Source organism: Carassius gibelio, chromosome B12 (genome assembly GCF_023724105.1).
Source record: "Carassius gibelio isolate Cgi1373 ecotype wild population from Czech Republic chromosome B12, carGib1.2-hapl.c, whole genome shotgun sequence".
Taxonomy (NCBI): Eukaryota; Metazoa; Chordata; class Actinopteri; order Cypriniformes; family Cyprinidae; genus Carassius; species Carassius gibelio.
The window spans coordinates 11627206-11654475 of NC_068407.1; the positions used below are offsets into that span (position 1 = coordinate 11627206).

Sequence of the window (27270 nt, forward strand, 5' to 3'; positions counted from 1 at the left end):
ATATTTGCTAAATAGTCTTTATAGTATATATTCGCTATATATCGCGATTCACTTGTGTAGACTGTATGTATGCAGGTAAAGTTGGATATACATATTTTCCCAAAATAAATTAAAATAATAAGATTTCATGATATTACTGTTTTACTGTATTTCTGATCAAATAAATGCAGCCTTGGGGAGCAAAAGAGATGTTCAAAAATGCTAGAAAATCTTACCAACCCTAAATTTTTGTACATGTATAGCTTTTCATTTTTTTAATATTTTACTTCTAATATCCGTAGTTTTGCCATAGGCATATGGGAAGTGCTCGGACACATTGTAAGGAGTTGTAGCACCTCAGTCATACTCTCTTTTAAATCTGATACTGATCTCCACTCTCATCCTTGTCTCTTCTTTTACTAATTTGTCTAATAAAGGCAAAAATGATAAATAATAATAATACCAATAACAGCTAATAAAAAGAACATGTATTTAACATGTAGGCTACTGATTCAGATATTCATTATGAATTTAAAATATTTGCTCACAGACTCAAGGAAAGAGGCCAAGGCTTCAAACATAGACCCATGAGCTGTCCTTCAACTGGCAGCAGTGTGCTCCTGCTCGCGCCTCAGCCTGTGGTGTGAGGTATGCAGCCTAAGATTAATCACAGCTGAGGAGAAGAGAGGAAGGGGAAAGAGGGGACAACCGAATGTCTACACTTCTCTCTGTGCACCGAGTGTCTGCTTGTCACAATAACCAAGAGAGAGACAGATTAAGAGACGGAGCTGGAGAGCGAGGGAGTTCTCTCCTCTGTCACTGTGCTATTATTCACATCACCACTGTGTGAAAGAATGTGAGAACAGGCCAGTTAGTCAGACCCCTCTGAATTAAGTACAAGATAAATTAACAAATTGGGTCTCCGATAATGGCCTCAAGATGTGGTGAAAAGTGTTTATTGCTTGAGATATGATATCCTATTTCACTGACATAGTGTATTTGTTGGAAAAATGTTTTGTTTTACAGCACCAAATATTTAGTCATATTACACGAGATTTAACAGACAAGAATTATATTAAAAATTATTTTTACAATATACAACATCTTTAAGAAATTACCATTTTCTTTTCTTTTCATGTGCGTGCGCGTATCTGTTTTTTTTTTTTTTTTTTTTTTTTGTGGGGGGTTGACTCAATGTTGTGCAGATTTGTCTTCAGCTTTACCAGTAGCACAGCTCAGTAAATGCCTTTTTGTTGATGCGCACCAAAGACTTGTACTTTTCTTTTCTTAAAACAAAGTCCTCGGATCCACGCTAAATGTTTTATGCCGATCGTTGGCGGTTTTATAACCGACATAATTCTGTCCTTGAGCAATATAAACGGAAACTCCATCATCGAGACAGATTTCTCTTTATGTTCGTTGCTAAATGATGGTGATGTTATCTCTCGCCGATATAGTTTGCAGATGGAAAGTGAAGGCAGACAGAAAGATTACTGCTCTACCATATAGTAATGGCTATTGTCTAGCGCTACTCTGCCGGCGTAAAAAAAAAAAAAAAACGCTGTCTGGTGCTCCTGTCAGTTACTTTGAGGACAAAAAGTATAAAATGTTCCTTTCATCTATTCGTTCTGCATTCAGAGCCAGTTTTCAGACACGAACTAAGCCTGCTGCTGAATTTTACCTTTACTCTCAGCAGAGATGTCCAAGTTAAACTCCGTCAGGTCCAGGACAGGCTTCATCTTCCTCACTTGAGGAACAGTTCCCATGAGTCTGTGCTCGGTAGCTCTGCTCACCTCCTATAACTCTTGGCTCTGATGAATGTTCGGTCTAAGTGTGCTATCATTCTAAAGCTCTATGAGAAAAAGCTGAAGTAGAGCTATATGCTGTACTTGCTTATTTGACACTTTGTCTCTTGATCAACATCCTTTAAGTCCTAGAGCAACATCCTCAGCAACCAATCAAAACCCTAACGCTCGAAACTCGTAAGGCAATGATTGAATAATACGAATGTTGTCTCAAATACAACAAAGGATGTTGATAAAGGAACATGTCCTACTTGTGTAAATCACGTCTGGCTGTTTATTTAGGTACATAACAGTCACAGTCATACTTGCTATTTGCTGAAAGGTGTTTTTTTGATATTACCGTTCTTATCGAGAACTACTGAACAGATGGTGCACTTCTGGTGTGATTATTCTAGAATGATTTGTCCTTGCCATGTTGCTTTTGGCTTGCTCACTGGGGGTTTTAAGGCGCTATTTTCTGCAAAGCTGCTTTGAAACAATATGTATTGCCGAGAAAAAAAAGAAAAGGAAAAGAATGAGGTGCATATTCTCATTGCGGTTTAAGTGTTTGGTTTTTGAACAAGGCTGGATATGTGCTAGCAGGTTGAGTTCGATTATTGGTGGCAGTGAGGAGAAAGACTTTATTATTCTTTGAAGCGATGATGCCAGGCGGGCGGTTCGCCGTGCGAGCGTTCGTGTGCGTAAAAATGCCCACCAGACTTTCATGTTTTATTATGCCAGCGGGCGGGAGCTCAACCATGAGCGCTAGCAGCTGACGGGTGATGGACAGAGGCCGTAAAGAGAGAGCCATAAAAGTAGTCTGCTTAGACACAAATCAAACCCCTCTTTGTTCTCCATATTTTGCATTGGTTCCTTGTTTTCTATGTCTTTCTAAGGTCTTCCAAACACATTTCTACAAGGCTACATATGAGAGTTCTCTTCTTTGGTCAAGACTTTCATCACCTTCTACAAATACACGTTTATCCACCTGAAACGAACCTTTTACGTTAGGGTGCATGTTGATTTGAGTGCAGATAATGCTTTTAGTTGCACTATGGGACTCTTGTAACGTGAAAAGTTCAGCAGAGAATCGGCTCTGGATTGCAGCCTGAGTTTGCTGTAATAAGTCTCAGACACGCTCTAGTCCTTCAGCCATCAGTCAAACACCGGACCGTGATTATTCAGCCCAGAAAGCCTCAGCACACACACCAGCTCTCAGCCAAAGACAACAAGCTGTATCTCCTAACATATCAGCTGCGTGAAGAACCGATGCCTTTTTATGCTTTTATCAGATCAGACACTTTTAATCTAACGTGCACAGCCAGGGCTGAGCAGAAGGTGACATTCATCAGGGAAAAGATATCGTACTCTACTGCTTTGTCAGACTTTGACAGGAAGACTGACGCTCTGTTCCAAAACCTAGTAAGCTTCCTCTGAAGGAGGTTGTATTTCAGTACATCATAGAGACACTCTCAATGCGAACGCTGTTTCAAAAGTTGACTTATTTATGCTGCCTTGAAAGAAATTTAGAAACCACAAATTCTAATGCAGAATTCTGTGTGTCCTTTGAAAAGCAATGAAAAACATATCCAAGATGACAAACAAAGTGAAAGAACTACCTAGAAATACCTTTATTTTATTTGATTGTGAAGAATACCGTTCAAAAGTTTGGGGTCAGTTAGTAAGATTTCAATTATTTCAATATAAAATATTAACAGCACAGTCATTTTCAACATTGATGATAATAAGAAATTTTTCTTGAGCACTTCAGCATATTAGAATGATTTCTGAAGGATCATGTGACATTGAAGACTGGAATAATGACTGCTGAATTTGTATAATATTTTACAAAACTAAATCACATAAATGCAGCCTAAGAGACTTCTAAAAACATTAAAAATATTAAAGAGCCCAAACTTTAGAACAGTAGTGAATATAAATATGAAATACTGAGTAAGATTGAGTAAAATATACTAAATTTTATAAAGATTTTGACCTAAATATTGTGTATATTTATGCATATTAGAGTACTGCATCATCACTTGTGAGTCAGCTCACAGGGTTTTGAAATAGACGTCTTTTGTCTGGCAAATTTCTTTCTTTGTCTGTCTTTCTTTCTTTCTTTCTTTCATAGATAGATGTTGTAGTAGTTTGAGGTTTATTGAGCACTTTTCGAGGTTTATTCTGGATATCCAGGCTTCGGTTTGGGATGCCATACTGGAGAGTTCACTCTCCCTACTTGGTCTTGGACAGGGTTTTTGCAGGTTTATTACTTCAATTATAATATTAAAGGTGGGTGGAGTGGTATAAGGAAATGGATATAAATTTGGCTGTTCTTAACTTTGGCCTTCTTTAGGCAAGACAAGCTCATGAAAGGCACAAAGTGTGCTTAGCCCAGCTGGATCTACACAGAGTCCCTTCTGCCATATTAAAAGCTTTTTCCCTTGTGTACTCTTTCTGAACTCTTCCGCTCCATACTATTCTCTCTTCTTCTTGCACTTTTTGTTACGTTTTCTCACTACATCTCTCTAAATGATGGAACCAGTGAAGGGCTGATGGCAGGTGCCTCTGACTAAAATCTTTCTTGCCTTTTAACCATTCATATTTTCGTCTGTTTAGATTCTCACAAAGTTAATAAAGAAGTAGGAGAACGAGAAAGAATAAGAGTGTTTTATAATTTCAAAAAATCATTGTTGCGTTACTTTGCTGCAAAGGCTCCACTGACTGGGTGCCAAATTTCCAGCTGCAGTTCAAGAATGCACAGAAACAATAAACCTCTCATATTGTATAGCCAATTAACAGAATACATTTTGGAAATGTTTCTATTTTTTATTTTTTTACATTCACTCTCATAACTCAAAGGCAGGATTGTTTTTCTGGCAGTGGACTGTGGAGAAAGTCTGTATTATATAAATGTTCAGGGATACAAATTCATAAGTGGGATTATGTTTTTATACGTCTCTTTTTTAGAATGAAAAGTCTGCGTTGTGATGAGTGTGTGATGTGCCTCCCCAATAAAGAGACAATATCTCAGATGTAAAATGGAAAATAAGAGTGCATTCACGAAGAACTTTGTTAAATGAAGAATACTTGAATGAAGAACTCTTTTGAACTACCCAAGTCTGTGTGTTTGGTACAACTTGAGACATGTCCTGTTCCTAACTATCTTGTTTCTTTTTTATGCACTCTTTTCTACAGGACTCTGCCATTCAAGATGTGCCATCCGCTAAAAAGATCGTACATGTGGAAACGGTTGATGTTGGGGAAACAGGCCAAACCCTGAAGTCTAACGGCAATGAGGAAAAGAATGTGCCTGAGAAGGTGAGACAACAGCTTGCGCGGAACAAGCCAGGCGGTAGGAAGAAGAAATTAGAACCATCTTTGAAATGGAAGAACCTCGGCCTCACGTCTTCTTATGAGTAAGTGATTATTCCAAATCCCAGTGGACTCCCAAAAAACCATCACAGCTTGAATATCAGAGGCCACGACACTGATGCTTGCTGGAGTGCTGCATGCATTTTACATACTGTTTGTCTACATACACAAATGAACAGTCTACCAGACTTGTTTATATGTCTTATACACTCGTGGCTGTTCTCTTGTGAGTGTCAGTTGGTGAAGTCATGGCATAGCTATCCATAGTGGCAGTCAGCTGATAAAGCCACAGTTGATCACTCAGGCATGTGTTTTCCTCCTTGGATTGATCTAGCAGACAAATCAGCCCTTCGGCTATTTCAACACTTGTTACTGGTAAACCTCCTCTGACCAGTCATCTAGGATTTCCAAAACAATAATCCTTTGTTTTGGAGAAATAAGAATTTCCCAGATGTGAAAATTTTTTTACGCCGTGTCTGCCAGAACCAAACTTGCATTTAAATGATGTAAGCTTGATCTGTAAGGTGTCACAGAACTAGACACACTCTAGAGATCTACAGAAGGCTGAAACAAACATATTACCTAATGGGAGAAACAAATCAATTACATTTAAAAATGAAATGGATATGCAACAAAGGCACCAGTAAAGTGGCTTTTTAATACACTGTATATGGAACATCCACATAGTCATGGGTGATACTTGTGTGGTACAAATAAAATATCAGACTAGACATACAAATCATAAAAGACATTATGTAATATCATAACAGGTGAATTTAAAATCTGAAAAGTTACCTGACATATTTTGTACCCCAAAAAACAGTTTAAATCATTGATGGCAAAAAAAGTTTGACTTGAAATTGTCACTTTTTTCCTATCCAAGTAAAATGACTTGTAGAAACGAGAAACAAATGTAGGCCGAGATTCGATTGTTTTCCATCTGAAATGGATTGGTTTGTATTTATTTGCTAAATGCTACAGTCATTCAATGTGAGTGACAAGTTCAACAATTATGACAAGTAAAAAAATAAAAAACTAATTGGTATGCACAGATAAATCAGTAATAATTAACACTAAGTAATATTATGATAATGTTGGTTTTGATTTCATTTAGATTGTTTAAAATGTCTAAACATGTTCAATATCTGGTTGTTGTTATTTTTTTCCAGCGAGGCCGAGGAGAAGTCTAGAAGGAGCAGAGAAAGCAAGAAGATCTTGGAAAATGGCACGAAGTCACCCGTATCTGAACTAAAAAAAAAAGCAAATTTTTCTGGATCGTCTTTGCCGGGCAGCCAGTCTTCTCAAAAAATGTATGCCACCATAATCTCAGTCCCCAGAAATTGCCTTTTCATTGTGCATATGGTATTTTCTCTGAGGTAAAAACCTAACCGTTGAAACAGGATCGCAAAAACCCTCTCCCAGGAACACGCATAATTGAATAACCCTTTATTCTCCCGGCCAAACATAAAAAAACTTACCCAATCACTGAATTGGAAATAAAGACTCACTTTCAGGGCAAATTATTTCAGCTGTGGATAAGTATTCGTTTTATAGCCTTTAATAAGACACGGATGAAGCAGCCGTTCAGGTTGGTGTGCTCACGGAACGGTTCTCTGGTGCTACTGGGAGTAGCGGTCTGTAATAACTGGCCTGTGCCTGAGCCGCTGATAACCCTGTTCCTTCTCATGACTCCTCTCTGTCTGTTTGGCAATGTTGAGTGAAAACTCCAGCTGTCCCCATAACATCGACTGCCAGAGTACACAGTCCTGCCTGTAAGGAGCTCCGGGTGTAGCCGCAGTCTCTCTTTCCCTAGTCCTACTCCGAAGTGTTTTAAATGTAGCTTTCTAAAGATCATTTGTGTGTTCATTACACACAAACACATCAGTAATGTAATGCATAACACAGTAAGCCAGCACACTTACAATCATTTGCATTGCGGTATACCCATTTTACTTCTAGTAAGTGACTATCGTTGTTTTTCATGGCAGGAATTACATCTTATATCTGTCCGGCAATACTGTTATCCCCTGGAAAACATATCTGAGTCCCTCTGGCCTCTTTTCCTTGTGTACCAGGTTTCATGACTCGTTTGACGATACATTCATTTCAGTAGCCTGATCCACTTTAACGGCCATCTGCGTTTGTGCGTGTATAAGTTTGTGATGAAAGAGTTCAGAAGAGCACTGATGACCACTCCAGTCTTCCTCTCTCTCTCTATTGTCTCTGTTCTCTCCATCCCCTGCCGTTTAATTTGATGCCATGGCTTAAGATGACACTTCAAATACACCCCTGAGTTTGATGGCCGTTGTGTCCAAGGGTTTGAGCATGAAGGCCTTTCAGAGCGCAATAATTCATTCCACATTGGATTCAGAGAGATTTTACCAGAGCTTTGAGAGAATGTGCTATGTGGTTTGGCTTGCACCTGCTCCAACTCTCCTCAGATTTGATGTATTAAGCTCTATTTATTATAGAAAGGGCTTTTTCTATAATGTCCTGTTATGTATGGATAGTTCTCATTTCTACCCTGAGAAAATTCTGTGGGAGAGTACGTCTCCCAGTGTGTGTCTGAAAGACATAAAATTGTGGGCCAGCTTGAATATTAATATGTCTAATATGTGCATATGTGTGTGTATGCGCAGTAAAAGCCCAGGAGGAGCTGGCGACTTCAGTGAGAGTTCATCAGAGGATGAGGAAGACGAGGAACAGCCTGAAAGACGTGCCGAGATCCCCACCGACCTGCCCCCTGAATACTGGCAGATCCAAAAACTAGTCAAATACTTAAAGGTAAAAAACCCATTGGCTTTTATATGCACTAACAACATGTGTCAACACTAGGGCTGTCATGGAGCCCGATATTCAGAACACAATTACTGTGGAGATTTCACTATAATGATATTAGCACAAATTATATAAAATATATTGTTAATTATTATTTTGCTATCTATAGAAAAATGATGCTGTCAGTAGAATTCAAACATATTTTTTGTTTTCCGAAAAAAAATAAAAATAAATCACACTAAAAATATTAGCACTGGGAGATGGAAAGAGATTTTGTAACCATAACAAGAGCATAAAAAAAATCACACTTCCTGCAGACAGTGTTGACAGGGTTGTGGTTTTCCTGATTTTTTGGGGGATACTTTCATAATACAACTGCAATTTTTTGCAACTGCCTAATTTTATATTGTGTTGCAGCCTACTGCAAAGAAAACTAATGTGCATTGATACTTAAAATGGAGACCTGGCAACCTAAAGAAGAAATAGCAACTGAAGAAAGATGACACATTTGGAACCTGTCAACTGTGATTGGACAGAGGGAAATTAGGCTAGTTTTATTCTGTTTGGGAAGGCTTTGAGTTGGCTTTAGGCTAAAATCTCATTGGAGACATGTCAAGTCTGGGGTGTCTAATGTCTACTCTGGTGAGCTAATTTTTTGGGGTGCAGTCAGGTGTCTCACTTTTGTCTCCTTTGACATGAATTTTGTGCAGCAGTACTACCTACACAGAGTCGTTGTCTTTTTTCTGTTTTATGGTAGTTTGCAACCAGCATTGACCCTTGTATTATGTTCTATTTCTGGGTATGATTTTGATGGAGAGGGTCAAATGGACCCTAACTGCATTCAATGCAATTCCATAAATATCACATTATTAAAAACAAGAAGGAATCAGGTTTGAACGGAACAATTTTAATATCAGTAGTTGTCACACAGTACAGAAGTTTACTTTGTATATTACTATATTCTGTTCTAATATATTACAGTTAAACCCTGATCTAAACATGACAAACTATAGAGTATATCGTTGGAAAGGTCTAAGATTCCTAAATAGATATTTTAACACTGTTCTTTGTTATAAATTATGTAGGAATAGTAATAAATTAATTTATGACAAAAGTACACCTCAAAACATATGCATCATAATAGGAGTTCTGAAATTTCTTTTCCTTTTTTCCTATCATTTTTTAGAAATCATCATAAATTATGTACCATTTGAAAGCTTAAAACCTCAAAATTCATCTAGTAAAGACCATATAGAAATTGGACAATACATTATACCATACGGGTTTTGTGATAGAAGTAATATTAAGGAGAAATTTTTAAATTTGTGACAGAAAAATTACATCAAAATAGAGTTTGAACTATCCAGTGGATAGTTTTGCTATAACGCCTAAACAAAATTGCATAGGAACCTCAAATTTTTTATATAAGCTTCAAATTTGAAACACAACTTGTTTAGACATGTTGGGGGGGGGGGGGGGATAACTGTATTGAATAATTCTAGGCCTATTACAAAGTTGTCTGTCTTGTCAAAAGGTTTTGGAATCACTTGTGAATGATCAATTAAAAAATACTTTCTATATTCTAAAAATGCCTTATCGGGGTTCCAATCTGGTTTTTGGGAATAAAAAAGTACAGCAATTATAAAATTATTAAATGGTTTAATTGGATAATAAAAACCATAGTGCTTCTCTTTTTATCGATTTATCCAAAGCTTTTGATTCCATAATTCATAAAATGTTGAAGTAGAGGCTACTTAGTTTAGGTTTATCAGTAAATACTGTTGGATGGTTTGTTAATTGCTTATTGGATAGATCGCAATGTACAAATATAGAGGGACTCACTTCTAGTACTCTGAATGTGAGTATCGGCGTACCACAGGGATCGATCCTTGGGCCATTATTATTTATTTTAGATATTAATAATATTGGGAATAATGTTTTCATTTATATGAAGATGATATGGTGATTTACTCCTCTGCATCAACATTGGATCAGGCTCTGAGTCATCTTCAATCTGATTTTGATGCAGTTAAGCATACACTGAGCGAATTAAAACTTGTTTTAAATGTGGAGAAATCTAAACTCATGATGTTTACAAAAAGAAAGTCTGCACTTTCAAACTCACGGTCAATTACTACTCTTCAAGGTTTAGAGATTGAAATATTATCTAAGTATAAATACTTGGGATTTTTAATTGATGATTCTCTCTCTTCTGGGCCTAATAATTCAGTACCTTGCGAGAAAATTAAAGTCGAAGCTGGGCCTTTTTTTGAAGTCAAGTAGTGTCTTTCCTTTGCAGCAAGGAAGAGATTTGTAGAAGCTGCATTTTTGTCAGTGTTGGATTATTGTGATATTATATGCAGGCACCCAAGCATTGCTTACAGGTGCTGGATTCAGTTTATCATGGAGCATTAAGGTTCACCACAAATTCAAAAGCTCTTACTCATTATTTATTGTACTCTCGTGTTAGATGGTCGTTGTTGGCATCCCGTAGACTTAAGCATTGGTACTTATTTATATATAAAATAATTTTAGGTTTACTTCCTTCGTACTTAAAGCAGAATATCTTTCAAAAAGGTGTAAAGAATTATGGGCTTAGCTCACAAGACTGCTATCTTTTAAGCATCCCTAAAGTTCATACAAATATGGGAAAACTGGCATTTAGTTATGCTGCTTCAACTGATTGGAATCAACTGCAAGTTAAGTTGTTCTTAAAGGGGGGGTGAAATGCTCGTTTTCACTCAATATCCTGTTAATCTTGAGTACCTATAGAGTAGTACTGCATCCTTCATAACTCCAAAAAGTCTTTAGTTTTATTATATTCATAAGAGAAAGATAGTCTGTACCGATTTTTCCCGGAAAAACACGAGCGCCTAGAGGCGTGACGTGTGGGCGGAGCTAAAGAATCACGAGCGCCAGTAGGCTTTTGCGTCGAGAGCGTTTGGAAGCTGTGACATTACCCAGAGATGTTGAAAAACATATTTAACGGCTCTGACATTGCCTTGAGGAAAAAACCATCATCCAAAATAAACCATGGCTAACAGTCAGATTCAGCCGTTTATTTATGATCCAGAATCAGATCCCGAGGCTGAAACTGAACGAGAGCAGCAGCAGCAACGACTCGCTCCAGGCGGGACTCGAACCCGGGTCTCCGATGGGAGGCGGACGCACTAACAAGGAGGCAGAGATATTTTAAGCAGTTTTGCTCACCGCGTGCGGTTCCAACACACGATCGTGACCCATTTTCTTTGGGATTGCATCATCCTTAAGAAATAAACGATACGCAAATCCGTCGTCAAACTGGCCCTTGTTTGTAAAACAAGCATCTTCGAAATGCAGGGAACAAACACAAACACTTGCACAACTCCGTTGATGCTCTGTAAAAATAAACTCCATCCACTGGTCCCTTAATGCTGTTTTTTCTTTGGTAATCTGTGCAGGGTTGTCTTGCCCTGGCAACCAAAAACACTCCTCCTTTTGTGACATTTCGCAACGCTCTCGCTCTGATCAGTGATTGTCTGTGCACAGCCTCTCAGTGCTCTGCTGTATGGGAGCGCGCGCTCTTCCGGGAGAAGTGCCCTCAGGACCCATATAAGGAAATTCCGCTCCATCTAACGTCACACAGAGCCATACTCTAAAAAAAACTTTCAGAAACTTGTGACAAACCGGAAGGAGTATTTTTGGAACAGAAATACTCCTTCAAACGTACAACTTAATTTTTGAAACTTTGTCCATGTTTAGCATGGGAATCCAACTCTTTAACAGTGTAAAAAACTCAATATGCATGAAATAGCATTTCACCCCCCCTTTAAAAGAGTTGGTATCTCTAAATGACCTGTGAACATCAAAATCGTAACATTTATGTGTGTCCTCTTCAAAACACGTCAGTGTATCCTCACTTTGCATGCATGTTCATGGCCCTAAATGAGAAAAAGTAAAAAAAAAAAAAAATTGTAGAATAAATTTACAGGTTAACTGTTATTTACAACAGCTCAAAATCAAAATGGGTCGAATTGATGAAACAGTTTTTACAAATAACTCAATTTGCAAATCTGGTCTAACATTAACGTATGAGAATAAAATAATTCAAAGGCATATTATCACCTTTTAGAATTTAGTCATAGTATTATAGAAGGCATAGGCCTACTCTATATTAAAAGGGCACAGATGTCAAACACCCGAGGGCACAGTGTGTACACATTTTTAAAAGTATCTTCTTCAGTGTAGGGAGCTATAAATCATGTAAAGAAAACAGCCAAGCAAAGTTCAGCCGCAGGTAGATATTTTTAGCCCAGTAAAACACAGGATAATGAATGTGATTTTTCCCAGAGGGAGGTGCTCATCCTCTACCAAACGTCAGGGAAAGAAGCACTTGATAAGAAAATCCTGTTTGATTCTCACCGAACGATAGTTTGGAAAGTGGTTTTGAAAAGTTAGTTTTTTTGTGATTTGTGTGAGGTGTTTGGGGATGCGTTTGTCACAGCGCTGTGTTCAACTCTAGACAGGATGTGTTTGTAACGTGCCCTTCCCAGCATTCTATCTGTCTGGAAACCACAGTTCTTATTTATGAGGGTTTGTCCAGTAGCGCTCTTATAATGTCATTACCATCAGAAGCCGAAACACAGTCTGTGCCAAACTAAATATCGGTTTTATTTTTGGAGTGAAGGTTCAGATTTTCTCCTCCCCTCTGTCTTTTCTTCTGCTCTTTTCCGGGGTATAGACATGCGTTTGTATTTCTGGAAGATTACATTTCTATAAGGTGATGCATGAATGATCGAACTTGTGCTTTAATGGCTGTTTACCTAGGGATATTTTTGCAGTGTACATTACCTGAACTGTACATTTACATCATGTCTTCGTGTTTGCCTTCCTGTACACATGTACGGAGGGCAGTTTGCACCAGTGACTATATCTTTTCATGATGTTCATGGCAGTATTAGTGTTATATTAAGAAATCGTGCATGTCTTCAGACCACAAAACATATTACACACACACCAAACTCCATTCAGTCGTTGTCTGGATGTGTAAAAGAACGAGCGATGAGTATAATTGCACATTCACACATTCACAGACACACTTTGTAACTGCGTCAGTGTGTAACGGAGGTGGCCACAGGCTGTTTGTCTCACTAGATTCAGCCCAACTGCTTCATTAGCTTGAATTAGAGAAACATGGCAGGCAAACAAAGTTGCATAGAAACATTCTCCCTCATTCTGCCTTCTCCCAAATACTCTGTTCTGCTCCTTGTTAATCGCTTGTGAGGAAGTGCATTGCTATATGCTGAAATAGTGTTTGCGATCTAATGTGATTAGCTAAAATTTTATATTACAGACTCAATTTGACTGAGACATTGCAGAGTGTCTGTGTCCGCTCAGGAAATGTCTAAATCTGGATCTCTCTCACTGCAGTAGCTCATGCCTCACTAACATAGCGCTCACTGTTTCTCGGAGATTGAGAAATACTCACTCAGAAAATTAATCTGCTTTAATGGACTTGAGATTTTTTTTTTTTGAATGATCCTCAGCATGAAATTAATTTAAAGAATAAATCATCTGCAAACGCTGCACTTTTCCATCTGCGTAGTGGCAGAAGTTGAAATCCCTCTCAGAGTAGAACAGTTGATATTTGTAAGCAGAGTAATGTCCAGATTTTGTCCCCTCGCATGGCCGTTAGGAGGTCTTGCTCCCTCTACTGGACACAGTGAGTAATAAAATGAATGTGTCAGATCCAGCTGCTGGTGCTCCTCTCATCTCAGTCCTGTGTGATGCAGTGGAGTCACGCGGATTGCTTTGATTCATTAAAAAAGCTTTACCCCTAAATAAATTAATATTGTTTTTGAATTAGGTTTATAAAATGTGCATGGTCAAATCAGTATGCTCAAATACTGATTATTAATACAAAAAAATAAGAGACAGCAGTTGAAATTTACATAAAATTAAACTGTATTATCTACAGCAGTGCACCCATTCCATCCAAATGGTTTGAGTGTGTGTATACGCTTGCAAGAGTTGGCGCTAGTAAATACGCTGTGGATATGCTGTTTTGCATCAAGTTAATACTGTCCATTAAATCTGATACCTCTTTGCTCTTAAATCTAAAGGAGACGGCTCTGCTCTGTGGCTCTATGGCTTCTTTCTGTGTAAATCATTTATACAGCTGTCTTTGTCTTGCTCTGGAGAGCTGGCTGTTTAATTGAGGATAAATGATAATGATCAGACCTCAGTCAGCTTCTCTATAAATTAACTCAAATGTGTGTATCAGACACAACACTCGTGCCAGAATGAACATTCACATTCTCTTTTCCTCATACCTCCTTGTTCTTCTGATCACTCTGCCACTTGTTTTTTCTTTCTGTCATCTCAATTTTCTCCAGAGAATCAGTACGGTTTTGTTTTCTCCTTAGGTTTTATTTATAGATCCATTCTCTGTTTGTCTTTTCCTCCTTTTTCCTTTCTGCTTTGTTTCTCTGTTTTCCCATCCTTTTGTGATTTGCTCTTCTGGAGAATTAGCTAATTTTCTGAACTCTGGGCAGGATTTATGAATGCTGGCTCATCCCACACTGTTTTTTGCTAAACATTTCAAGTATTCTTTCCTCAGGATAGATTTTTATGGTGACACACAGCTTGTGCTGTCACTGGGACCTGCTTTTCTGCTCTCAAACAGAACTACGATCTATCAGCTCGCACGGTAGTCTTGTGACATGTAAATTACCTCTGATACCACTAGACTTGGTTATTTATTGTAGAGAGCAATGCAACAAGCTTTTTTTTGAACGCAGATGAACGTTTCCAACTTTTTTTCTGAAGACATTTTAATACAGCTGTCAGATAAGGCCTGCAGACCTGGGCAGCATTATCATTCTTATCATCCAAATAGAGAAAGTAAGTGAAAACATTAAAGTTTGATGTATATTTTAATATCTCCATACATTATAGTTGCATTTAGCATATTATAGATGGGTGATAATGTATTGTACATTTTGGGAAGATGTAAACTAGCAAGAAATTTGCTATGTACAGTACTTCTCACTTTATGTGCGTACACTTTATGTATGTGGGTGAAGATTGATATACTAATATATCCAATATATTGAGCTGTGTGATAATATTTGGTGATGTTATAAACAATCAGCTTTGATATAATAAATTACTTTACTTTAAATAAATAAAAGATGTTACTGGGATGAACCTTTGTACCTTATTTGCCACTAAATGCTACATATTAGTACCTTTTGAATTTATGGAAGGAAGTGTGGAAATGATTCTATTTTAGTTCCCAAAGAAATAAGTATTAAGTATTTTTAAATGTTTTTGAAATTGAAATGTCTCTTATGCTCACCAAGGCTACTGTATATGTATTTGATCAAAAATACAGTAAAACTGTGATATTGTGAAATATTATAACAATTTAAAATTATTGTTTTATACATGAATACGTTTTAAATTCTAATTTGTTCATGTGATGGCAAAGCCTTCCAGAATTTTCAAGTGCCATTACTCTAGCCTTCATTGTCACACGATCCTTCAAAAATATTTGAATATGCTTCAAAAACATTGAAAAATCTTAATGATTCCAACTCAATGAATTAAACATTATTAAAAGAGCTGTGTGATAATATGAATGAAATGAAAAAATAAGTAAATACAATAGAACAGAGATACAAATGAAATAAAAATGGCTTTAGGTTCGCAGGTATGTCCAACGGTGGTATTCAGGTACCAAATATCATTGTTTAAATGAAAATACAGATGTATCCTTATTAAAGCTCAAGAAGTTATTCAGTCATTTGGGGCAGAGTGATTTTCTTTTATTAACATTAATGACATAAGACAGAAGGTATATTCAGCTGCCGACACATACGATTTTCTCCCAACTCTTTACATTCATTAAGATTTTTTATTTTTGAAAATACCTGCTAATATGGGTACCCAGGTGACTGATTTTGTGTCCATTAAAGCATGATAGGATCCAACAAAACTAAATACAGTAAAAGAGCACTGTCTGATTGTGGTTCTCTGTGTGCATGCTTTGGTTGTTTGCGCACAGAAAACAGCGCATGAGTCCTGATTTGAGTTCTAACTCATGGCTAGGGTTAGCAAAGCTCCTGGCTCACCATGGAGCCGGGCCTGGAGCTGAGACCTGCTATATATACAGTAGGAAGTGTAGTAACATCCCTAAGTAAGTTTGCACATCCCTGCAGTCACATATGAGAGGTGAGATAGCACAAACTCTAACATTAATGTGAGTATGGTGTATAATGATTTTTAAATGATAAACCTGTCAGTCATCCGTGTTCACAGCTTTTATCTGCGTGTGCATCTGTCCTGAACATCTGTCTTCACGCCGCAGACTGCGAGTGAGGGCCCGTTAGATTCAAGACAGAGACATTATAAAAGACCTTCAGATGTTTTCTGATTTGTAAAGAATGTCTACAGCGCATCGAGACCAAAGCCGCTAGAAAATGAAAGCATATGAACGTTGGATTTCTTTTTCCCTGGTATCAGTACTAAATATAGCTCCATGTTTTAACAAGGTTCATTGCTAACCCATCAAATGCTTTGAAGACGGCGCGAGTGGCAAGATAGAAAGTGTAGTGGATTCACTGCTAGTTTCGGTTCACATTTGGTCCAGACACTTAATGTGGACAACACATGTGCTTTTTTTCCCCTCTCACTCTTGCTTCTTTCTTCTTCTGTATCTTTCTGTCTCCACCTCTCTGACTATTTTCCTCACTTCTTATCACTGTCTCTGTCTGTCTCCTTCATCGCTCTTATTAGTTTCTTCATATTTCCCCACCCCTTTTTTCAGCTTTGCCCTTCATTCTTCAACATGAGTCCTATCATGTTCTGATCTCTTTGATCTGATGTTCTCCTCTTCTCACAATCCATTTTTATTGTTTTGTCTTCTTCCAAAACATACTAAACCAAGTGCTACTTTTTATTGATGTGCAATACATAGCCACCATGTTATTTTTTAATAACATTATATCTCACGCCGCTCTTTAATTACAAATAATATGCAATGCCTAATCGCTGGATCTTATCTGTTGCTCGTTTTATGGAAAAGAATCATGAGTGTTTATTCAATTTTAGACGTGAGTGTCACATTTCAAAGGTCTGCTGCACGAGCAGCGTTACAGCAGCTTACATGCCTCTTTGGGACCTACTGCATTGAGCATACTGTCCAACGGCAGCCTCGGAGAGAAAAGCCTGTCTTTGTTTGCATTCATAAGAGCCGCTCCATAAAGAAAGGAGGAGAAGAACGAGGCATCACATTAAAAACACACGTGGAAGTCGAGTTTCTGGTGCTTTCTCTAGGGGAAAGCTGATCTTAGATCTGTGGTTTTGACCTAAACAAACAGCAATCACTACAGAAGCTGTCATTTCTTGATTAAAGATGATTAATAGCGTAGTATTTTTGCTGGATCCTCTGCTTTATTTATCTGTCACTCGCCCTTCTGTTATTTCATTCCAGCGATAAAAGACATGCCGTGAATGATATCAAAACCGCAGTCGTCTGCGATACGTATCTGTTGAGGAGCTTGGCCCAACAAATGCCACATGTTTGGTTTGTTGTACTCACTGTGTAGGCAACTTCTGAGGACCGACCGGCCTAAAACACTGTGTGTATAGCAACTGTCAAAACAGAGCTTTTTCTAAAGCCAATCCATTATGATCTCCAACATTTCGGAGCTTGTTTTCTTTTAATTGCTAACTTAGGTCATTGTCTATGGTTTCAGGCCGCAGCACAGCAGTAGTCTGTATCAAAGGATCTCTCCCCACCCCTGTTTACAGTCACAATATCAAACTCTTATACACAACATGTGGTCAACAAAATAAGACTGGGATGTGGGTCAAATGGGTCGAAAAATGAGTTTCGTGGAGAAATTACACCATTAATGCAAAATATGCAAGAATTATATGATGCAAATATGGCCGTGTACATCTGCCTTCACACTCATGCATACACTGTCTGTAACACATAAGTCAGTGTGTCATTTCAAGTTTCAGATGAGTGTAATATATAAAACAATAACTGTTTCTGTTCATCTGCCTGTGGGTTATGATGGAGCAGCTGATGTAACTGCTGCACATGTGTTTGTGTGTGAACAGGGGGCTAATCAGACAGCCACAGTGATCGTGTTGTGCGCCTTAAGAGACTTTAACCTGGTCCAAGAGACCTGTCAGCTGGCTATCAGAGACGTCGGGGGGCTGGAGGTCCTCATCAACCTGCTTGACACAGATGACATCAGATGTAAAGTAAGTGCATCCAGACTGGGTCAGAGGTCACCGTCTGAGTCTAAAAATTTTTTATTTTTCTGTTTTTCATTTATTTAGTTCATATTTTTACAGGTGTACACCACTTGTCAAAAGTTTGTGGTTGGTATGATTTTTGATGTTCACGAGGCTTCATTTAATTGATCCAAATGCAATAAAAACAGCAAAATTGTTATTACAATTTTAAAATGACTTTATTATAAGCTGAATTTTCAGAATCATTAGTATCACACGATCCTTCAGAAATCACTCTAATATGCTTATTTGGTGCTTGAGAAAAATGTCTTATTATTATAAGTGTTGAAAACTGCTTAATATTTTTGGGGACGCTTTTTCAGGATTCCTTGAACAATAGAAAGTTGAAAGGAACAGCAATTCTTTTTGTAATAGAAATATTTAGTAATATTATACATGTCTTTAAATTTGTCCTTGCTGAATACAAGTTATCATTTCTTTAAAAAAAAAACTAACTAACTGCAGCTCTTTGAATTTAATATAAAATTTAACATACACAAGTAACACTTACTATTATAAAGGAATATCAAACAAAAAAATGTTGAGGCCACTGGCATTTTTGCTTTTTTGACATGACACCAGTAAAGTAAAAGGGAAGTTGAAACTTTCATACAATTCCAGCAAGTTCATACATTTAAAAAAAAAATGAAAACCCATACATTTCAGTCAATTCAGCAGCATGTAACAGATACATAAAGCAGTTATTCTAAAAAATGATACTGTAATCTCTCTTGCTGTTAGATTGGTTCTTTGAAGATCTTGAAGGAGATCAGTTGTAACTCTCAGATTCGCCAAACCATCGCTGATCTGGGTGGTTTGCAGACCATGGTGTCCATCCTGGACTCTCCTGACAAAGAGCTGAAGGGCCTGGCCGCAGAGACCATTGCCAATGTGGCCAAGTTCAGACGGGCTCGCAGGACGGTCCGACAACACGGCGGCATCAAGAGACTGGTGAGAAACGGGAAATCTGTTCCGGTGTGTGTTTGTCAAAACAGGTTGACTATGATTAAAAACTTGCATGGGGAAAGGAGACGGCAGGATGAAGAATAGGTTAAAGGTACATACGTATACCATGCTCTATTTCTCCACTTGCTCTCTTTCTTTCGAGACTGTTTCTCCCGATCATTTTCTATGCCAGCATCAAAGGGAGCACATTGCAGGTAAAAACAGATTGAATGTCGTGCACCCCCTCATCCTGGCATGTGTGTTTATTGACAGAGTGACGCTCGGTTTGATTAGGACCCGCGTGTTACTCTGCTCTGTATATTTACTCGGGGCCAGACTCGGACGTTCTCGTTGTAGCTATCATAGATTAGTTACATTTAAAGACCCAGACCACCTCTGAACGGCACGCGCGTGTAATGCTGTGTTAGAGCGGCCTTTCTGGCTTGACGGCAGGGGAAACATAAAATTTACTCTTTGAAGGATGTGGTCATTTGTAGACTTTGGTGTGACATAGTCTGAATTTTCAGGCCCTCTTTAGTAACAGCCAGGCTTTGGCTGATGATGAATGTTTAGATGAATGTTGGCAGCTTCGGGGCAGGAGATTGTGTTCCACATCCTGCAAACTCAGTGATAGAAGTGCACTGAAGATGTCATAAAGTACACCATGACACTATTAATAAAACATTCAAGTTCGTTTCGATGTGACATGACTCTCCTACTTTAATGCAGAGTGAAATGAAAACAGTATAAAGCACAGTAATGTAATAATAATCATATCATGTGAAGCAGAGTGACAAATCTATTGCAGTATTTCAAAGTTCAAGCACAGGAAAGTGCGTTTGAAAGGCTGAAGTTGTTTCTGGCAGGTGGAGTTGTTGGACTGTGTGCCTAATGGGGTGTCTATGAGTGCGGAGCAGGAGAGGGACGTGGAAGTGGCGCGCTGTGGGGCTCTGGCTCTTTGGAGTTGCAGCAAGAGCACCAGGAACAAGGAGTCTATCCGTCGGGCCGGGGGAATCCCTCTGCTTGCTCGGCTGCTCAAGTCATCACAGAAGAACATGCTCATCCCTGTGGTGGGAACCTTGCAGGAGTGCGCTTCTGAGGTTTGCTGAACCAAAAGCAGATGCTTAAAATGTTTATTTGAAATTTTCTATAATAGCTACACTAGTAGGGTTCACTTTGAAACCATTTTTACTCAGAAATTGCTAGTAAATTTCACAAATAATTACTAAGAAAAGGCAAGTAACTTTTTGATTAAACATGAACATGATTTTGACAGTCCCTGCAGGATATTATTTTTTTAATCAAAATGACTGATTTTGTGGTGGTAATTTACGGAAATATATATATTTTCTTAATAATTAGGATATTACATTTACCATATTATAAATGATGTTCGCTGCACATCAGTCATGCATGACACAAAGAACAAACAAAATGCATGATAAAAATTAGGGCTAATTCAGTTAGATATTTATCATTTAGTTTGTGTGAGACCTTAATGGTTGTGGTTATTGTGTGGTAAAATGACGAATTATGCAGGATCGCAAAACATGCAGCATTTTTGTTGATTTTGTGTTGGATTCAGGGATCGCAGATTAGCAAAAGACTAAAATATTCTAGTATGTCTTTGGAAAACAGAAGAAAATTAAAAAGGATTGATTGCTGTTATTCAGCAAATATACAATAAATAAATAAAAAGTGACAGGAGAGACATTTAGAATGTTAAAAAGTTTTTTTTTTTTCTATTCATCAAATAATCCTAAAAATAAACAAAAACATGATCGACAAAAATATTAAGCAGTTTTTAACACTTATGATAATAAGGCAAGATGATAATTATTTTTGGAGTGTCTTGTGACACTTATGACTGGAAAGTCTTCAGTTAAATAAAATCAGCTTTGCCATCACGTGAATAAATGACATCTTAAAGAATATTAAAGTAGAAAATAATTGAAATAATATTTATATTTATATCTAATGAATGCAACCTTGCACTAATAATACATAAATAATCTCACAGACCTCTAACTTATGAACAGTACAGTAGTTTAATTCTAAATGTATTTTAATAACAATTATCTATATGCCATATTATTATAAATAGCATTAAATACTTTAAATTATATATACATACACAAAAATGTTGTGAAACATAATGCAAGCTTCAAATGCTATGTGTAAAGCCACTCAATACAAGGACACTTGAGTGAAAATAGTACGTTATACATGAAACCTTATTTTTGACTAGCAGATTGTTTCTATTAAAGGACTGGGTTGAAGATGTGAATGACTGTATGAGGCCAGAAGCAAGAAACCCTAGGATGAAATAAGCGCTACGCCGCTGTACGCAGTGTTGTTTGGCAAGGCAGGGTGGTTTTTACAGTAGGTGTTCAGCTTAGAGAGTCATTCTGCATGTTTGTGTTGGCAGAAGAGCTACAGAATTGCTATACAGACTGAGGGCATGATTGAGGATCTGGTGAAGAACCTCAGCTGTGACAACCAGGAGCTCCAAATGCACTGTGCCAGCGCTATCTTTAAGGTACGGCCATACGCACTCAACTACACTTTTCTTTGGCCCCGTATAAAAGGGCTTGGAATGAAAATACTCATTTAGCCCTGGCTCTGATTGTCAGTGCGGCGCACATCTCGATGCTGCCTAAATATGTGTACTGTATGTGTGTGCGCCTTCACTCCTGTGTTAGTGTGCAGAAGATAAACACACCCGTGATTTGGTGCGGCAGTACGAGGGACTGAAGCCACTGGTCATGTTGCTCAACGAAGCTGAAAACAAGCAGTTACTAGCTGCCACAACTGGAGCCATCTGGAAATGTGCCATCAGCTTGGAAAATGTAGCTAAGTATGTGCCTGTAACTGCAGAGCTTCTGCACAAACATTTCTTTCATTTTTCAGAAAGCTCATGACAGCTTTCCTCTCGGAACAACCATAATTACTCATCGTGTTGTAAAGAAATACTTCATACAGGATATTATTTCACATCATCACAAATGGAAGTTTTCTGATCTTGCAGAATACAGGTCTTCATTCCATTCCATTCCTAAAAATCAAAAGTTCATTGTGTGGTCAATAGACATTTTGATCTCAGTGTGGCATGTTTAGACTAGGAGGAGTCAAGTCAACGCGAGATGCGTAATTGGCTCCAGATTTGGTCAAATTGTGCACCACTCATGAAAAGGGGTCCTTCAACTTAGTGAAGGACCCCTCTTAGACAGAGGATGTGCAATCAAACGCAGCCTTCGTTTTTATGAGATGTCTCATTTGTTCACTTCTAACGCTCAGATTTTCCATGGCTCAAAGCTGTCAACCATTGTCCATCCGAGTCTGCCGCTACAGAAGTGATTATTTGAAGAGTGAGCAAACGTTTTTATAAACTCTGTGAATGAGCTCTGATCTTTCATGATGACTTTTTGCTTAAAGAATGCGAATTGTTCTTTCACCCATACCGCTAACAAAAGATGAAGTAAAGTGTTGATTTTATAGACACCCGTGATATGTTAGTCGAGGCCGTCGCTCTATTAGTGGCAAGTGGGCTGTGGGAGATGCGGAATGCTTCTCTGAAACAGTCGTGTTGTAATAATCAGGAAGACTCTTAAACCGTTTGTCATGTAAAGCACGCTGGTCTTTATTCCAACGTCACTTAGCTCAGTGAAGATGATGACCATCCTGGAGGCTTTCCTGGTGTAATTTTTCTGGCGGCTGATGTCTTTTAAGCCAGTCATTTTCCCCCATAAATACAAAAAAACCTTGGAATCATCATCTGGCTTGCCCGTTCTGTCACACAAGCACTCTCATATAAAAGTGATTTACACGTATTACTTTGCTTTGCAGTATGCGTTTGGGGACATGTACTCTACAGGGCTCAAAAATGCATTTTTTAATTCCACCATTACCTGTCTATAAATTACCAGGTGTTATTTTCACAACTTTGTAGCCAAGGAGCTGATAAATCTAAATTTTTAGTTTATGATAAGAGCATTTTTTTTAGTATTTTATGGGATTGTTATAGACTAGGATCTGTAGAAGGATCTACTGTCTGGCCCCACACCAGCTGCAAATAGAATAGTATTGAAAGAGGAATTCAGAGGGAGGATTGTGTCTGAAATGGCCCAGTAGCAGCATCTACCGCTCTCTTTCCACCCCATAAGTCAAAGGTCGACAAAAGCTCATCCTGCATTTACATCAGGCTTAGTTTGCTAAAACTTGAGGCATGTGCCCCATGCCATTCAATTTACTTAATGTCCCATTAGCCAAATATAGCCCCTTTCACACTGCACGTCAGACCCGGCATATTGTCGGAACATTACTGTTTTGAAGGAAGATCAACGTTCGCGACTAAAAAATATGTGCAAACTGTAATGAAGCAGAGATCAGTTTGCTCCTCACTTTCCATGCTGACGCAGAGATCGTCTGCTTGCTTCAGTGAAAGTATAATGTGCCTGATGTTTTCGACTCGTACATTACACGTCACACCCTGATGTCACGTGTCTTTACGGGATCTTCACGGGTTGTGTGTGAAAGCACGCACATATCCCGGGTCATAACTGGCAGTGTGAAAGTGGAAAATCTAGCGACCCGGGAACAATTGCCGGAACACTTTACCTGTGTATTTGCCGGAATGGCAGTGTGAAAGGGGCTTAAGTGTCCTCTAAGAAAAATAATGCGCTGTGAAAACATTTAAGTTTGGGGCCACGGTAATACCTCTGAAGCCTCATTGAAACTTATGCTTAAAAGTGAGATTAAACAAGCTAGTAAACAAAGTGTTTAAACACTACTGAAGTCTAAACTCTTGTTCAGACCGAAAAAGATTACTATAATCAAAATGATTTTCAAAATCGTTCTGGAGAATAGTAGAGTCCAAGTCTTAAACTAAAAAATAACAATACAGAGGTACAATACGGTTTTCTACAGAGCCCCTAAAGGCACATGGTGGTGTGAAAAAATTTGGGGTGGGAGGAAAACATTTTTTTCTAATTTTTTGCATTCTCTTGCAAAAAGATTGCGTTCCCTCAAGAAATGTTGCATTCCCTTGCAAAACTTTTGCGTTCTCTCGCAAATATATTTGCGTTCCCTCGCAAAACTTTTGCGTTCCCTCGCAAAACTTTTGCGTTCTCTCGCAAAGGTATTTGCATTCCCTCACAAAACCAGTTGAGTTCTTACAATTCATTACACACCTTATCAATAAAGCATACTGTAACAATATTCAAATCTCCATATTCATCGGGAAGAAGGAGGCGGGAACCGGCGCACAATCAAAATACTTTAATAATTCAAAAATAAACACAAAACAGCGCGTCAGCCCCTCACGGCGAACTGACGCGCACAAATAAAAAGCCAAACCATAAAATAATGTCCCAGGCCTGGTCCTCTCTCGTCCTTCACGGTCGTCACTCCAGTTTTATATCCTTCCATCTCCTACGTGGGACTCGATACTGGCGGTGGGGCGCAGGTGTAGCTCATCTCCAATCACTACACCTGGCCTCACTCCTCGTTCCCACGCCTCTCGGCCCCGTCCCACTCGCCACACATACAGACAAGCAGAATAGCCCAGAATATGAACGTAACCTGGTAAATTGCACATTAAAAGCGTATCCCCCATAGAAAGAAAATGTTTAATTAATGGACTAAGAAAGGGGTACAAAAAGGCCAAAGTCGGTACAAAGTTTATTAATAAGTTATACATGAAATCGGGTAAGCCTGGAATATGAACAGAACCATGGACCGTTGACTAAACGTCTGATGCATATGGCAAACAAAAGTGAAAACACTTCAGGAGTTTCAAAGTCGTTGTCAGATTGGTTGAATTATACATGATTTCAGGTAGACGTGTGTCGCATAGACGTAATGATCCGCCTGGAAACAAAGATGCCATGACGCCAAACCCCCTCGCGAAAGAAGAAAGCAGTCATGTTTACAACTGTGATGATGAGCGCTTTTCAGGATCAACTAAATGCTGGATTTTCAAAAGTATGTAAAATATTTCAAGTTTGCAGCATATAATCTTTCAAATACGTCCGAGAGTTTCACACACTGGTCTGTTCATGTCGTGACATTTCCACGCCTCGAAACATGGCGATGAACGAAACGAACTGTGATTGGCTGTTTGACATGCTGGTCAGTCTCATGGGCGGGCCTTGGCCAGTGAAAGCTGCCTTGGATTCCAGACCTTCAGCCATCAGTCTGAAGTTCTGGCTACATGAGACTGCTTTGCAGTCTTTTGGATATTCAGGGAAAATTGCCTTCTTGTAGGTTCCAGAGTGAAATAAGAATGTAACAGTGTTTGCTTTATAAAATGTATCTAATAATCTTTTATATTATTGAATCTTCAAACTGCTAACACTTTGCAGTTTCAAATTATGCCAGATTTGTGCTGAATGAGAGCAGTATGTTTCAGTTTTCTTTTAAATTAGGTTTCAGCTTGTTGATAGCTATTCTGGGCTTGTCTGCTTTCCTGTGCATAATAGGCTATATGTTATTAATAAACTATGTACCATATGTTGGTTTTATACATCTTCGTCAATTAGCTTCCCTTAAGCGTTTTCTATAGCCTAACGATTTTCTATGGGAGACAATGCTTAACGTTGCATTCATGGCTATCTGCTTTACTGATAATAATGCTATTAATAAGGCTGTTAATATTACAATTGTCTATAGTATTTAGTAATACCAAATTGAGCCACCAATATCACTGTTAAAGTACATTAAGCCACATTAAGCATTTTAGAATGTCCTAAAACCGTGCCTTAAACTATAAGCAAATCTGGCTGTATTTGAACTTGAGTCTAAGTTATAAGTAAAACTCGTTTAATTGCTCCATTGTGAACTTATGAGCTATATTAACCACTAACTTACAAGCTGTAAAATAAACAGGAAGTGTTTCTCCGAACTCAACTGGTTTTTCGAGAGAATGCAAATATCTTTTGCAAGACAATGCAAAATATCTTCGCGAGAAATACAAAAGTTTTGTGAGGGAATGCAGAGTTTCTCGGGGGAATGCAAAAGTTTTGTGAGAGAACTCAAAAAATTATTCCTCCCATCCCAAATTTTTTCCACCCAGCCCAATTTTTTTTTTTACACCTCCATGTCCATTTAGGGGCTCTGTAGTTTCAGATCATTTTACAGTTCTTTTTGTTTCTCCAGGGATGAAGGGATACTCCTATCAAAAATGCCATTCTCCTGCCGTCCCAGATGTATATGGCTTCCTATCCTCTGTGGAACACAAACAGAGATTAAAAAAAAAAAAAAAAAAAAAAAAAACAGAGGCGGATATTTTTTTTTCAGCTTTTATTTTACTTTTTTTTGGGATTCTGTTAAAGACGAGTCTATTTGTTCTCAAAACAAAACATTTTTATAATACAATTTTGTATTTTTCACCATACTTTATGCAGAATAGGGTCTTTGTATTTATATCAGCTCTTTATCTTTATCCAGAACATAATAAAAATTAATTTTATGCTAGATGTGCCAAACCAGAGTTGCACCTCACTCACTTGTTATGTTCACTTGAGCAGGTGGCTAGTTTAAAATTTTAGACGTCAGCTGTATAAGAAAACCACTGTGTTACTGGCAGAATATTTCATTCAAACTTGGACATGAAGAAAGGACGGGTTTTATTACAATTTTTTTTGTACAACATCAAGGTCGAACACAGCATTTGGAATAAAACAAACCAACCATTTATATAAAATTAAATCTGCAGAAGGAATGGAGCACTAGGTCAGTGATCATTTACCAGGGAGTGTTTTCCCAATCCATCTGGTCTCGATGTAAGCGCATTGTGCCCTTTCAGAAACAATCAAAGCCTGGCGTTTTAAGGCGAAAATCATTTCAGAATGTATTTTACAGTGGTCATAATTTTTGAGGTGCTTTTCCTCCTTATTTTTCTGAGAGTCCTGGTGTTGCCAGCAGCAGACAGCATGTCTTTGTGTGGCTGATGAGACGAGAGGTCACTACAGTGTAGGTCCAGCAGAAAGAGGGGTTCAGGACTGGGTCGAAGGGGCTTTTAGAAGGTGGTAGTGACTGAAGAGGTTGTGAGACCTCCACAAGTGTGCTGGGAAAGGCATATGTTAACCATTTACCTGATTAATGATGCATAAAATGA

General features: G+C 38.2%; 1 protein-coding gene across 1 annotated transcript in view; it reads left to right on the top strand.

The window, feature by feature from the left end:
* odad2 (outer dynein arm docking complex subunit 2) overlaps nucleotides 1-27270 on the top strand; it is a 52502-nt gene that overhangs the window by 7961 nt on the left and 17271 nt on the right. Inside the window, exons 8-15 of the mRNA XM_052570420.1 lie at nucleotides 4962-5182; nucleotides 6308-6448; nucleotides 7778-7922; nucleotides 18030-18176; nucleotides 18951-19160; nucleotides 20021-20254; nucleotides 21583-21693; nucleotides 21857-22011. Coding sequence (XP_052426380.1) covers nucleotides 4962-5182; nucleotides 6308-6448; nucleotides 7778-7922; nucleotides 18030-18176; nucleotides 18951-19160; nucleotides 20021-20254; nucleotides 21583-21693; nucleotides 21857-22011 — 1364 coding nt within the window. The remainder of the gene's footprint in view (nucleotides 1-4961; nucleotides 5183-6307; nucleotides 6449-7777; nucleotides 7923-18029; nucleotides 18177-18950; nucleotides 19161-20020; nucleotides 20255-21582; nucleotides 21694-21856; nucleotides 22012-27270) is intronic.